The sequence below is a fragment of the Hyperoodon ampullatus genome (assembly GCF_949752795.1).
Source record: "Hyperoodon ampullatus genome assembly, chromosome: 12".
Classification (NCBI taxonomy): domain Eukaryota; kingdom Metazoa; phylum Chordata; class Mammalia; order Artiodactyla; family Ziphiidae; genus Hyperoodon; species Hyperoodon ampullatus.
In genome coordinates this window covers 57,409,043-57,423,936 of record NC_136925.1, presented here as the reverse complement: position 1 = coordinate 57,423,936, position 14,894 = coordinate 57,409,043, and the positions used below count along the sequence as shown (strand labels likewise).

The 14,894-nt window shown below is 39.4% G+C and overlaps 2 protein-coding genes across 3 annotated transcripts in view; one reads left to right on the top strand and one right to left on the bottom strand.

Moving 5' to 3' along the window:
- The window catches only part of SAMD3 (sterile alpha motif domain containing 3), a gene marked incomplete at its 3' end in the record, with an annotated part of 41,605 nt that extends 36,054 nt beyond the window's left edge, over positions 1 to 5,551 (top strand). For both annotated transcript variants that reach the window (XM_079716790.1, XM_079716791.1), the window contains exons 8-10: positions 4,270 to 4,441; positions 4,955 to 5,037; positions 5,267 to 5,551. In XM_079716790.1, coding sequence (XP_079572916.1) covers positions 4,270 to 4,441; positions 4,955 to 5,037; positions 5,267 to 5,551 — 540 coding nt within the window. The remainder of the gene's footprint in view (positions 1 to 4,269; positions 4,442 to 4,954; positions 5,038 to 5,266) is intronic.
- A 4,717-nt stretch (positions 5,552 to 10,268) lies between these two features.
- L3MBTL3 (L3MBTL histone methyl-lysine binding protein 3) overlaps positions 10,269 to 14,894 on the bottom strand; it is a gene marked incomplete at its 3' end in the record, with an annotated part of 106,989 nt that continues 102,363 nt past the window's right edge. Inside the window, exon 21 of the mRNA XM_079716627.1 lies at positions 10,269 to 10,412. Coding sequence (XP_079572753.1) covers positions 10,269 to 10,412 — 144 coding nt within the window. The remainder of the gene's footprint in view (positions 10,413 to 14,894) is intronic.

Genomic DNA, 14,894 nt, shown 5'->3' with positions numbered 1-14,894 from the left:
AATACCAAACACAAATTTAAATAATTCCTCAAATTTCCAGTAAATCCTTTGAAATGCTATAGTTTTCACCTTACTGAGAAACTATTTCAACAATCATTGTTTAAAACTTGAGTGAAGTGCCTAAGAATCACCAGCTAATATAAAGTTTCAAGGGAAAACAAAAGAATCTGAGTTTTGTTTTTGGCCATGATGGAGAAACTGGTCCTGGACCTACCTTCCCATCATTAACATGGATAAAACTGGGAAAAATATCCCAGTTTTATGGGATATTTGAGGCAACTGCTTCCAGGCATTGGAGAGTAGGCATCGCAGGACTCTGCTCTTTTTTTTGTTTGTTTTATGAAATTGATTATTTTAAATAAATTAATTGAATTATAGTTGACTTACAACATTATGTTAGTTTCAGGTGTACAACATAGTGTTTCGATATTTTTATAGATTATGCATTATAGAAAGTTATTACAATTATATTGACTATATTTCCTGTGTTGTATCTTACATCCCTGTGACTTATTTATTTCATAACTAGTAATTTTTTACCTCTTGGTCCCCTTCATGTATTTCACCCATTCCCCATCCCCTTCCCTCTGGCAACCACTAGTTTGTTCTCTGTAGGACTCTGATCTTGATTAAAGGGGAACATACAGGATGGGCCTCAGTTTTCTTCCTTGGGGTTACTTTCTAGATCATGGCACAAAAAGGGGAAAGCCAAGCAGAATGGTGGTCTCACAGAGTTGAACAGTTAGAGGTGGGAGTTTGGGAATGATGAAGTAGCTGGTATTTGCGAGAGAAGGTACTAGAGGAAAGATGGAGGGCAGAAGTCCATGCAGGGATCCCCCAGAGGTCTTTGGCTGAGAGCTGGACCGCACAGGACAAGACCCCACAAAGCTGCGAAGAGAGGCTGCCACAGGATGGCAACCTGAAAGCAGAGGTGACACGGTGTTGAAAAATAAGAATTGTGGCCCAGTCAGAGTGGGAAGACCTTGCTGAACATCTTGGGCATCCATCTGAGACTCCAGAAAGTCCACACTTTATGTCCAAGATTGGAGTTGGGGCCATTGCCTAGAACTAAGGACAAAAACCAAAATAAACTGAAATAAACTCATTCAAACAAACAATAAGATTAAGTCTGACAGAACCAGAAGGATCAACCAGAAATTTAATTGCCTGCCAGAACAAAATTTAACACCCTCAGTTTAATCCAGACTTCCTACTAGTGGTCACTAGGGGTAATAGTGAGTGGTGACACTCCATTTTCCATCCCTGGATTCCTGGACTTGTGAATTTCGGCTACGAGAGAAACAGCACCATATATTGGGCTCTGACTCAGCGCATATACAGCTCCTGGAGAACCTTACCCCAGCCCTACAAGGAACTGCTACCTAACTGGCTGTAACGAAGTCTTCAAAAGGCCATTTCACCGTTCTATCAAGCCAGCTGCTTCAGGATGGTGGGAACACGGTAAAACCAGTGAATTCCATGCAGCATCACCGTGGGGCATCTTAGCAGAGAATGGAATATATATTTTAAAAGAACCAAATTGAAATTCAGGACTGAAAAGAACATTTATCTGAAATGAAAACATCATCGGATAGGGAAATGCTTATTGGGAAATGCAAACTAAGAGTCTGTGAACTTGAAGATAGAAGTGATCCAATATGAATAGAAAAGGAAAAAAGATTAAGGTTAATAACCACTGGGACAAAACCTGGGGTTGTAGAGAGAGGGGCTCTTTTGTGACTGACCATTCACGACTGGGGGTTTGGCTACATGAGGTTTGGGGAAGATTTGAGCAAATAAGTAAATATTGGGTTGGCCATTCTGTGGCTGACCATTCATAGCTGGGGGTTTGGCTACATGACATTTGGGGAAGATTTGGGCAAATAAGTAAATATCAATACATCCAGGATAATGGGAGCCAGGTTTTCCCTGTTGAGAGAGGATGTATGGGAAGCAGGGAGGTTGGAATAAGGCCTGTGTTGTTGGGTTGGAATTGAAGGTATCAGTGTGAACTCATGGTTTTCAATACTTATATATAGATATTTAAACAGATAGATGTGTGTCTGTATGTGTGCATGTATATACAAATATGTATTTCCTAGCTTTGTTCTGTAAGAAACCCTAGAACACCAGTGAAGCAATGAGCACATCAAGGGCTGAAATCTTAGTTTTTAAATATCATTCTCCATTAAAAGGAACCCGGGGCTTTTGCAGAAATAGCTGACTCCAAGGCTGAGGAAGAAAAAATACGAGATGAGCCTGAAGTATTGTGTAGTGCCAGAAACTAAGGAAGTGTTCACAGACCAAGAGGCTATGTCAAGAGGATTCAGGGGTCAACTCCTACTGGATGAATCTGGACAATCTGAGCATTAATATAAATAATAAAAGGATTAGAGGGCTTCCCTGATGGCGCAGTGGTTGAGAGTCCGCCTGCTGGGTTAGTGCCCCGGTCCGGGAAGATCCCACATGCTGCGGAGCGGCTGGGCCCATGAGCCATGGCCGCTGAGCCTGCGCATCCGGAGCCTGTGCTCCGCAACGGGAGAGGCCACAACAGTGAGAGGCCTGCGTACCACACACACACACACACAAAAAAGGATTAGAGTTATGATCATTTGAGTAAAAAGGAATTTATTATTCTGTAGTGATACAAATAGATGAATAAATTAATGTAGGAGAAGAGAAAGCTACACCATAGAGTAGAAAGCCAATAAATTTAGAAAGAATTATGGAATTAGAAAATCACCATTTGGCAACTATCATATTCAATAGTAATACTTGATTCAGGCAAGAATCATTGGTGGATGTGAAATCTTATGGCTGAAAGACCGGAAAAACAATATATTTACATCAACTCAAGGGAAAACCCCTTAAAACACTTACAACTATATGTTAATTAATAACGTATATATTAATTAACCTGTCAGATTCCATCTTCACTGAGTGATAAGTTAGTATCTTCAATAATGGTGCCAGTTACCACCTCTGATGGAGAAGTGCCTGCATTCTTGCCATAATTCATAAATCATGAAGAAACATCATTCAAACCTAGAATGAAGGGTGTTCTGCTAAGTAATTGGCCTCTACTTTTCAAAAATGTCAGGGAATTTAAGAAAACCAAGATGCTGCTTCAGATTGAAGGAGACTAAAGAAACATGGTATCTAAATCTCACGTGTTCCTGGATTAGGTTCTGGATTTATAAAGAGCATGACTGCAACAACTGGCAAGTTTGAATGGATAAGATTTTCCTGATTTTGATGGTTATGCTGTAGTTATATAGGCGAGCATCCTTGTACTTCTAGCTAAGTACAAGGAATAATAATACGCAATGAAGAATTAAGGGGTAAGAGGGCATCATATCTACAGCTTACTTTCAAATGGATCAGAAATGTTAGCCTTGGGGGAAGTTGCGAGCTCTGTTTACTCTTTCTGCAACTTTAAGTTCGACTTGAAATTAATTTTTTTTAAAAAAGGTTAAAAAAATTCCTAACCTGTGTGCCCAAGAAAGTGGACAATATTTACCTTCCTCATGCTTCACTTCACATCTCCCTGCTGAGAGAGGTTCTTTGTAGGGTATTAATCTAAATTAGTCATCCACTGTGTTGCCTGATAGCAGAGCTGCTATGTCTTTATGAGAATGTGAATTCCAATTTTCCAATAACTTAACTTTTGGACCTAATCTTTGGGCAATTTATGATCCACCAAAGTACTCAAGAAATGATGAGACCCAGTGGGTAGTATATAACTGTTCCTTATAGTGTTTTAAGGAAAGTGATAATTACATAATTTCTACTAGTGTGGGTGATGAACAGTCTTATAATGCCACTGTCAGAAAAGTTGGGAGGGGGACAGTGGTGGTGGACTTCTCCAAAGGGAAGAACTTAGGCAGTGGCAAGGAAAGGTGGTTTTGAGTAAAGGGGTTTCCATACAGGTAAACTGTTTTTGCTTTCACCTTGTAGTCAAAGCTCCTAGACTCATTTTGGTTTTCACCCTTTATTTCTGTCTGATCTTACAGAGTTTCTAAAGCTCTTTTCCCCTTAGGATACCATGGTCAGGGATTTTTTCAAGGTTTGCTTCGTGAAATCTGACAGTTCACTTCAGGCTTTCATTCTTTTCTCCTCCTCCGTCCTAAGTGTTTATACTTCTCCACTAAAGCTAATCAAATATCTAGTATATAAACTAACATTCAGAGCTTAATGTAATTCTAAAGAGTAATTTACTTCCTTATATTCTATACATTAGCTTTTCTTGTGACCTTTTTCTTTTTTCAGCTGTTCAGAGAATTCCAACTTCTTACAAGAACAGATATTTATAAGAAAACAAGGCACATTTTGGAATCCTATTCAGAAAATATACTGGCTTCTTTTTCTTTGGTGGACAATCCAATCAATATTGCATTGCAAGAAAAAATGAAACAGCATACAGATGAAGACATGTTGAAACGTTAGTAAACCTAAGGGATAGGGTGATCTGGTCTCAGTTATCTGTGTAATTCAGGATAATTAGGAAAGCTATGCTTTGTAGAATTCAGTGAAACAACATGTGGGAAAGAAAAAAGAATTTCTCAACTAGGAGGAGTTGAGGTGTAGATTTTAAAAGTACACTTGATATTGTAAAATTATATTTAGGAAACTAGTAACCTGTTAATTTCATACACAAGGTAATTTACAAGCCACAAGGTAAAGTACAATGAAATCACCCTGGCTGAGGGACAGAGAGTACAGAACTCTTATCTTCTCCTGGCAGTGATCTGGAGGGCAGAACAGGAGATCCTGAATGTTTATTAGAAGGGGATGTTGGTTTAAAAAATGGTAGGGAAACACTGATCTAAGAAGGCTAGTTTGTTCTCTGTAGAAGGTAACAAAAAAAAATTCACATGTTCTGATACTGGCTTTACTTACAACAATTGGTAAGAGCTTATTTTTACTTGGACTGTGAGCCTGTTTGCTTTGACAGATATGAAGATGACAGCCACCTGTTTACTCCTACCAGATGTTTTTGGGGAGGATCCCAGCCTTTTTGTCATTGTGAATGAGAAGGTATGCAGTATTTCAATGATCACTGGTTTGAGATTTCATATCTTTATATGATTATTTATTTGAAGCAGGATGGTGGCCTATTTTGAAGTTATGTTTTGTCATATTTACAAATATGCTAAATTGCAACAAGCTCATATATTGTAATATCATGGTTAGATTGAGGCATCTTGTATTATTTAGCTAGTTTACACATCATGGTGTGGTGACTACTGTAATCTTTTTTTTTCAGGTGCAAGTGTCCACACCCGTGTTAGAAGTTAAGAACCCTTTCAACATGGATGTCTGTGAATTTTCTTTGTATTTAGAAAAAGAGAGACTCACAAAGGTGGATGACTGTATTACAGCCTTGGCCACTCTCATAGCTGCCTTCCATGTATTTGGGATCGAGTGTCCAAGAAGACTGTCCCAAACCCTCAACTTCCTAGAGACACTGATTTTTGATACGCACAGTCCATATTTTCCTTCTGTGAAAGAAAAGGAAAAGGAAGTAGGATTTCAACACCCAGTCACTTAATAGCATGCCAAATATTTTATCAGAATTGATCTCTGGGATGGCTGAAACTATTAAAAATTGTTTTGATTTAGTAGAGGTAGGTATTAGAAAATCATTGTCTCTAGGATTTGAATGAATATCAATGCCTTCTATCTTTACACTTCGATACTTTAATTCTTTATTGAAATTCTGTAATAAAATACTACTTAAAGAGATGTTTGAGTTCTAAGCAATTCCAGTCCAAGTTAACACTTTCAAGGTTGCATTAGTTTTTAAAAGACACTACGCTTCACATTTTCTTAAGTCCTTCAGATTAGGGTATGACCTTGCACTTAAGTCAACATGCCCACTTTTGAAAGACTTAATGTCCAGGAGCTGCACATTTGTGGCCTGTGGTTCTGCCTCTGGTCTGAACATTGCTTGGAAACATTTTGAGCATTTTAAGAAGATGCTCACACTCCCCAGTTCCTCTTTCCCTCAGCCGACCTGCCCTGGGGGGTGTTTTGGTGTCCTTCATTCACACCTGTTGAGAACCCGGGCTGCTTCATTCCTGAGGTCTCACTTCTGGCCAATCTCGCTGGCACAGGTTTTGATCATCTGTGACCCGTCTTCATCTTTCTCTGCTTCCCTCCCTTGAGATACAGTGATGCGCCTGGTTCTTGTCTCCCCACACGGTTTCTGGTTTTCCTTCGCCTTGACCTCATCTGCCCTGGTTGCCCCTTGGGCTTGTTTTGATCTATAATAAGGATCTTGCTTTTCACTCCCAGCACCACTTGGGCCCCAGCTTCTAGCTTCCAGGTTAGGACCCTTCCTAGACTGGCTCTCCAGCCTTTCTCAGGAGCCCTAGTCCTGGTGCCTCACCCAGCCCAAAGCCCCATGTTGTAATTCATCCCACATTAGTTTTAAGGTGCCCCTTGTCATCATCACAATCTCAACATTACTTAGTTTTGACAGAACTGGTGGGTTTAGAGACTGAAGAATTTAAGTGTGCTAATATTGCACCACAATGCGATGGACATTTCCTGGGTTACTTCATCAAATAAAAAATTTTTTTAAGTTTAATAAGAAAAGGGCTCATATGAATTACTGAAGAAATATTTTTATAGCACGTCTCTAGAAATACTGCAAAATACTAATATCTTTCTAACTGTTCATTAAAATGCTTAAGTCAGTGAGATAAAAGCAAATGAAAGATCAGCTGCCCACCTCTGAGATGACTATTCCCTACTTACATGAGAATGGACAGGCAATAACAATTTGGTACATTTCATTTTCGAATAACTAGTCCCAATTCTACAGTTTCCATTTCTTCCCTTTCACTACAATGTGCCTTTAGTTCCTTACAAAAAAAAGTTTCTTTTATTTCCTCCAATTATTCTCTCCCCACTCGTTTTTTGTGTTTTTTTTTTAACCATCTTTATTGGAGTATAATTGCTTTACAATGGTGTGTTAGTTTCTGCTTTATAACAAAGTGAATCAGCTATACATATACATATATCCCCATATCTCCTCCCTCTTGCGTCTCCCTCCCACCCTCCCTATCCCACCCCTCTAGGTGGTCACAAAGCACCGAGCTGATCTCCCTGTGCTATGTGGCTGCTTCCCACTAGCTATCTATTTTACATTTGTTAGTGGATATATGTCCATGCCACTCTCTTACTTCGTCCCAGCTTACCCTTCCCCCTCCCGTTTTTTTAAGTTTCAAAATCTTACTCCTCTTCTCCCAAATGAATTTACCAAGTGCTTAAAGAGTCCTTTCCCTTGGAGGTCCACAGTCTCTATGGCTGGCCTTTTTTTTTTTTTAATATTGGAGTACAGTTGATTGACAATGTTGTGTTAGTTTCAGGTGTACCGCAAAGTGATTCAGTTACACATATACATGCATCTATTCTTTTTCAAATTCTTTTCCCATTTAGGTTATTACAGAATATTGAGTAGAGTTCCCTGTGCTATACAGTAGGTCCTTGTTGATTATCTATTTTACATATGGTAGTGTGTATATGTCAATCCCAAACTCCCAATTTACCCCTCCTCCCACCTTTCTCCTTTGGTAACCATAAGTTTGTTTTCTAAGTCTGTGAGTCTGCTTCTGTTTTGTAAATAAGTTCATTTGTATCATCTTTTTTTTAGGGTTAGCCTTGAAAGAAAGCCTCTCTTTGTTCTTTTGGGCTGGGGGCGAAGAGACAGGGTGAGCTGCAAGGTAACTGCAGTGAAGTTTGGCTCGGAACATGACAGACATGCGCTGACCATGAGGGCAGACTCCCATAAGCTTTATTGTCTCTTTCAGTGGTGTATCTGTCTCCAGTGGACAGCATGGCCATGCCACTTGGCAAATATTCAATATTTCTTGACCAACCTAATCCTATTTTCTTTGGAAGCTGAGTCCACTGAATCTAGAAGTTGCAAAATAGCAACGTGGGGTAATATTTCAACCGGTAGACAGGACGGACTCCTTTGGCTTGTAGAGTGTTTGTAATTTTTAAAAATGCCTTTAGAGATGGGAAGGTTCTGTCAAGTTCCTCATTCCCCATCCCTCCCTTTTGTCTTACTCCAAGCCTGCTTCTCTCATTTCAGGGACCTCCCTGTCATCACGGCTCCCTATTTCCTCTGTTAAAACTTAGACTATACTTAGACTATATCCCAGGGATGGAATGGTGAAAGGTTTCCTCTTCTTGTGGTAGACTCTTCCACCCTAATAGGGATGCTTAATGCCTTGCCTCTAACATACAACAACATGCTTCTTAGAATGAGTAGATGTTTTCAGTAAGATTTAAAAGGCTCCTCTGTTATAATACGTGCTTTAAACTAGAAAGGAAAAGTCCTCAATGTGTGTGAATCCTACTTGACATAACCACAAAATTTTTGATTTTTTTTCCTTTTTGTCACTCTTCACATCATCTGGGACATAGTTTGACAAACAGTTCCAAATCTTACAGACTCATTCATTACACAGGTATCTAATGCCCATATGTTTGATATTGTTCCTGCTCTCATACGCCCCTCCTATCTGACAAGGTTTCTTAAGAATCATACATATATAAAAAAGTATCTGCAATTAAGATTTTATTTCATTCATGTCAGGTATAACAAGTGCAATTTGAATGTACAAATTCTGAACAAAAAAGGAGAAAAGAACTAACAACAAAAAACTTTTATTAAAGCAGATTTATGCAAAGAAATAAAGGGGGGGCCATGGGTCCTGTTTTACCTTGAATTATGACAAAAGCAAAGGACCACTCATAGACTTCCAATGCAGGGGGGAATATCAAGGGAATCCTACATGAGAAAAAATGAAAGCAACTAAGGAAAGAGGTGGACCTTTCCCCAGAATTCAGACAACATGCTACAAACTTACTTTCTACTTTTAAAATAGTTCTTAAATAAATATCCAATCCTGGAATTAAAAGTTACATACATAGGCTGATAAAATAATTTACCTTTTGCGTTGGAAATGCATTCTTGCAAAAGAAACACTACCAGCTATCAGTTTATAGGTCATCAAGGGCTTTCATTTAAAGTGCATCTGTATGCTTCTATATTGAGGAGAAAAGAGTCTCTCCAAAACAGAGCTCCTTGAATAACTGCTCTGGGAAGGTCGCCTCCCTCATCTGTGAGCATTTAGAATCTTTGTGTTGACTGGGATTGCTCCCTCAAATCTTGCCTCTTGGGTAAAATCTATACACTCTCTCTTCAGCCAATCCTAAAGAAAACCTTTGGGTTTGGAGGACACTGCAAGGTCTGAGACAGAGCTCTTTCTAGGTTAGTGTTTATATCAATAGAATGAGCCCTTCATCTCTGAAGAGCACCACAGTTATTTCAATGACAATTAGAAGCTCAAGATTATCTCATAAATAGTTTAAGATCATACAAACAGCCCCCCAATATAACTGCATATTCCTTTGATATCACTGGAGTCCTGTAAACACACAGGGCACCACGATGTATGAGACTGATGTCATTCAAATACATCACCTAATTTACTTATGTTTATATATTTTATTTTTCAATTCCATTATTTATATACACGTTTTTGGTAATTAAGTCAAGATGCTGGTGAAAAGTAATTTGTTTAACATTTCTTAATTGCGTGCAAAAGTAAAAACACTGATTTAAAGAAAGGTAATTTTTATAACTATTCAGCCCCAACAAATTATGACAAGCAGTTAGGCAATATCATGACTTGCAAAGTTATATTTAGCATAATGTTGCAATTCAAAATATGGCACAGAATTAACAATACAGATAACAGTCCCACTGGATAAAGTTAGCCAGGTTTTCACAAATTTGGTTTAAGTTGAAGTTTGATTATATAAAAAGGTTCCTGAAAGTATTGAAAAAGAAACAGTGTACATGAAAGAGAATTCAACAATGTTTACAAAATGCCAAAAGTTCTTACTCTGCCCTCCCCACCCCCACCCCCGCTTTTTCCATAAATAATTAATGAAGTCCCCCTTCCCTCCCACCCCCCAGCCTCAAAAAGATTTACAAAGATAAATTTAGCTCAGTGAACAGAACCGAAAGACGACTGTTGTACTGTTGTTAGACAGTATCTGGTTAAAAGCTCAAGCACTTTCGTAAGAATTCATATATATTGTCTCTTAAGGAATATAAATAATCTGACAGCATTGCTCTTTAGAGTTTTGGAGACTTTTCACTTAGGAGTTACAACTGTCTTTGTGCTTTGAGTAAAACATGAGCTTTAAAGCAGAAAGCTGATGGTGTTCAAAATTCACCATCTTCAAAGTTCATTGTGAGAGTTCTTCTCTGCGGCTTTGAACATCAGGATAGAATTGAAAATTTTGAGAGCAGGGCCCAACTTAATGCTCATAATTTTCACAATGTCTGTTTGGGTCATAAGCAGAAATGCTTCTCCATCAATTTGCTAAAATGGGAGGAAAAACACAAAAGATTGTGAGTTAATCGGATGTAGGGTTATGGGACATAATTCAAGGTTCAGTTATCAGCTCTCTTCTACACAGTAACACTAAAACGGCACAGATGGGCAGTTCATGTGTACCAACAACAGTTCCTCATAAGTGGACCTTTCTTATCTGCAACAACACCCCCAAATGTGGACTGGGAACAAAGTCAAATTCATTCATCTGAAGAATCAGCTCATAGGAAAGTGGAAGGTGCTCCTATCTTTCTGTGATTATTCTGACGTAGGCGCTGAGTCCAGAATAATTTGGGAAAATCCAGGGTGCCTCAAATCCAGTTCTTATCAGGGCAGGTTTTAAAATGAGAGATGAGAATAAGTACATAAATACTTGTGGATAAACAAAGGAATTCAGGCAAACACATCAGCTACATGCCTTCCACCATGAAGAAAATATCAGTGATAACATTCATTTTTAGAGTAGCCACAGTTATTTTTCAAATACAGAAGAAAAAGAATTACTAACAACCAGGAATGGCAACCACCAGTATAGCTGAAGGAATGTAAGCCTGGTGGGAAGAGGTGTACACTCTAGGCCGGTTCTTCTACTATTTGGGTAATGGTAAGAAGCATCCTTCCTCTCTCTGGGTCCCTTCTAAGACTAAAAGTCTACATTTCTACAGAATAGGATACTATGAGGTTCAAAGATACAACTCTGTGAAGATGATGTCTGGTTCAGTGGGTAGAGCAAAGGAGTAGTCTTCTTCTTGTATACTTTTCAGCTCTTGGGCAGTCCACCATCTTAAAAAAAATAATTCACTTCTCTTTCAGTCTTCTCATTTTGTACAAAAAGTAAAATATACTTTTGCCCTCTGCCTCAGAGGACATTAGAAACCTTGACAGCAGTGTACTATTATGGGCTGAACTGTGGTCCTCCCAAATTCCTATGTTGGAGTACTAACCTCCAATAACCTTAGAATGTGACCTTATTTGTAAACAGGGTCACTGCAGGTGTAATTAGTTAAGATGAGGTCATACTAGAGTAGGCTGGGTCCCTAATCCAAGATGACTGGTGTTCTTATAAAAAGGGGAAATTGTGACACAGACACACATAGAGAGAAGACAGCAAGAGAACACCATCTGCAAGCCAAGAAGAGAGGCCTGGAGCAGCTCCTTTCCTCACAGACCTTGAAGGAAGCTACTTGCCAACGCCATCATTTCTTGTGTTCAGATTTCTAGCCTCCAGAATTGGGAGACATTAAATTTCTGCTGTTCAACCTACTGGTTTATGGTATTTTGTTACAGCAGCCCTAGCAAACGAATACTACTCTAAATTCTGTCAGCAGTTCACTAAATAAAGCCTAATGTAATTAAGTTGCCGTTTCTAGAAATTTTCCTCTTTCCTCTAAAAATAAAAACCTGTAAATCTAAATTGCTTATATGCTTAATCAGTAAGAATAAGAGTCATCTTATACAACTTTAAGTAACAATTATGTGGAAAAAGTTTGCTAATTTTCAGCAAGGAAACACCCTGCTGTCATAAACTAGAAGTAAAGATACTGCAATGTTAATTTCTATATGTAACACAAGTTAAGTGGCAGCTATGAGAAATGTTCTATTGTTTTTCGGAAACATTTGTTTGGTCTCATTTGCTTGTGCTGTGACAGGTCTCTGATAAAAAAGTCCAAGCAGAGAGGCAGATCTACTAACACTTCACTCAACCCAGACAGACCTTGGTAGAATGAAGGGTCTGATAGAAGTCGTCTAAGACATTAACTAAAATGTCAACATACCGGGTTCCCAGGGAGCTGACTACAAAGAGTGAATGGTTTATTATAACCTGGGGCCCTACTGAGTCTTCTTCTGGGACTAAGTAAGAATTTAAAGTGACAGATGACTGGTGAAAATAATCATTCAGAGAACGAGGCTGGAGTCTGAAAGCTAGGAATGGGCTGAGAAGGGTAAGTTTTGGTAGATTATTATTTTTAAAGCTACCCTGGGAAGAAAAAAATCATCTTGAGGCTAGAGCCAAACTTCAGTATATTACATACAGGCTACTCTGATGTGTAGCCATAAGGATAAGCCTCAACTGGAAAGAAGTAAATAATTTAAGAAAGTACTTTCTGAAAACAGTAATTACTGCAATGGATTGCTGGGTTTATGCTTTTGGTTTTTTGGTTTATGCTTTTGTAATGTGTATAAACTGGTCTAGCTCCAGACATTACTATCTTGCTAAAGGCCCAAAACTCTGGAGGAGGATTTGGAACTTGGGGTTCTTGCCTTCCATTTCATTGCTCTTTCCACTGTGCACTCATGGTTCTTTTCCAATGTTGTAACTCTGCAGACCACAGCCATATGCTCTTTGAATGTCTTTCTCAGAGTGTAAAGGTATGAGTCTATTCATTCAACAGAAACTTATTAAATACCCATTAGTGTCTAGATATTATTCTTGGGCCTTGGCCTATAGCTCAGACTAAAACAGATAAAAACAAAACTAAGCAAACAAATAAAAACTCCTGGTAGAGTTTACATTTTAGTAGTAGGAGACAGACTATAAGAAAAACCATAATAAGCAAATTCATTAGTAACTAATTCTAAAAGGTGATTAGTGGTATGAAAACACTGTGAGTCGGGGAGATAAGTGGACAGTGGAGCCAGGATGGATGTGTGGTGGCAGGTGGCAGATTGAAGGAGGATCGTCAGGATAGGATATTGAGAAGTGGAGTAAGCTATGTGAACACCTAGAGGAAGAGCATCCCAGGCAGAGGGGAGAGCCAGAGTGTACCTGGATAATTTGAGGAATGGCAAGGAGGTCTGTGTGTGGAACAGTGTAAGCAGGGGACAGAGTGGACAAAGAGGTCAGGCGGTGAGAGAGGTGATGGAGTGTCAGATTGTCACCCTTGTGAGGCTCTTGGCTTTTACTCTGATTTATCTACCGGAAAGACCTGAACAGAGGAGTGACGTGATTTGACTTTATCTTGTAGCAGAATCAGCCCAGCTATGCTGGAAATAAATTATAGAGGAGCAGGGACTTCCCTGGTGGTACAGTGCTAAGGCAGGTGACACGGGTTCGAGTCCTGGTCTGGGAAGATCTCACATGCTGCGGAGCAACGAAGCCCGTGCGCCACAACTACTGAGCCTGCACTCCAGAGCCCGCGAGCCACAACTACTGAGACCATGTGCCACAACTACTGAGCCTGTGCTCTAGAGCCCGCGAGCCACAACTACTGAGTCTGCGCTCTAGAGCCTGTGAGTCACAACTACTGAAGCCCACATGCCTAGAGCCCATGCTCCACAACAAGAGAAGCCACTGCAATGAGAAGCCCGCGCACCGCAACGAAGAGTTGCCCCCACTCGCCGCAACCAGAGAAAGCCCGCACGCAGCAACGAAGACCCAACAAAGCCAAAAATAAAACAAATAAATAAATAAAATACTATTTAAAAAAAAGATTACAGAGGAGCAGAAATAGAAGCGGGGAGCCCGGCTAGGTTATTGCTTTAATCCAGGTGGGAGAGGATGGTGGCTCTGACCACACGTAGCGGTGGAGGGGGGAGAGGGAGCTGGAACCCTTAAATGCTTTTAAAATACATCCAATAGGGCTTTCAACAGATTAAATGCGGAGTGTGTAAGAGAAGGAGTCATCCAGGATGGTTTCAAATAATAGCCCACACCTGCACTTTGCCTTTTAGAGATGACTTACAAGACTTCAGCTAGATTTGTTTTCTCGTTTTCATCTAGGACTCAAAACCCATACCTTCTGACCCGGTGAGACATGTGAGAGCAAGGATCATGTCCTATTATCTCTGAATTAACCCTCTTACTAGAGCATTACATGGAGTATCATACACATGGTAGGAATTTAACAAGATTTCACAGGGTGAATGAATAGTGGAATGAACATATGAATGATACATGTGGACAGAGACCATTCATTGCCTCATTCTTCAAAAGAAGGCTCTGCCTTTGAGGGTATGAGGTGCCTGGGGAGTGTCTCCAAAGATAATATGAAGAAAAAAGTTCTTCAAAGAAATCACATATCATTTGAATTTGAATCTTACTTAACCTAAATAACAGAGCAAATCTATATGGATTGGCTAGATATCAACAGAATCGAAAGTAGAATTTATAAAATAGATGTGCTAGAAATTTATTTTTAAAATTGTTTCATCATTTTCAAAGGTAATGTTACTACATGGCTCTTTCAAAGAAAGAGCAATGGCTCCCTGCAGGAATCTAATTCTGCTCAGGGATTGAAAATCGACCGAGAATAACCCACAAAGACACCTAGGACCTGGGCCTTAAGAAACTCAAAATCTGAATAACTGCAAATTCTTTAATTTGACCTTCAACTAGAAAGAAGACAGAACATTTCTGAAAGTAAGACCATAAATCAGGAAAAGGCTGATGACAATCAGATCCTTGTGCATTTTAACAGGCATCCACATAAAGCATAAATGGTATCTAATAGTATAATGACACTGGCGACC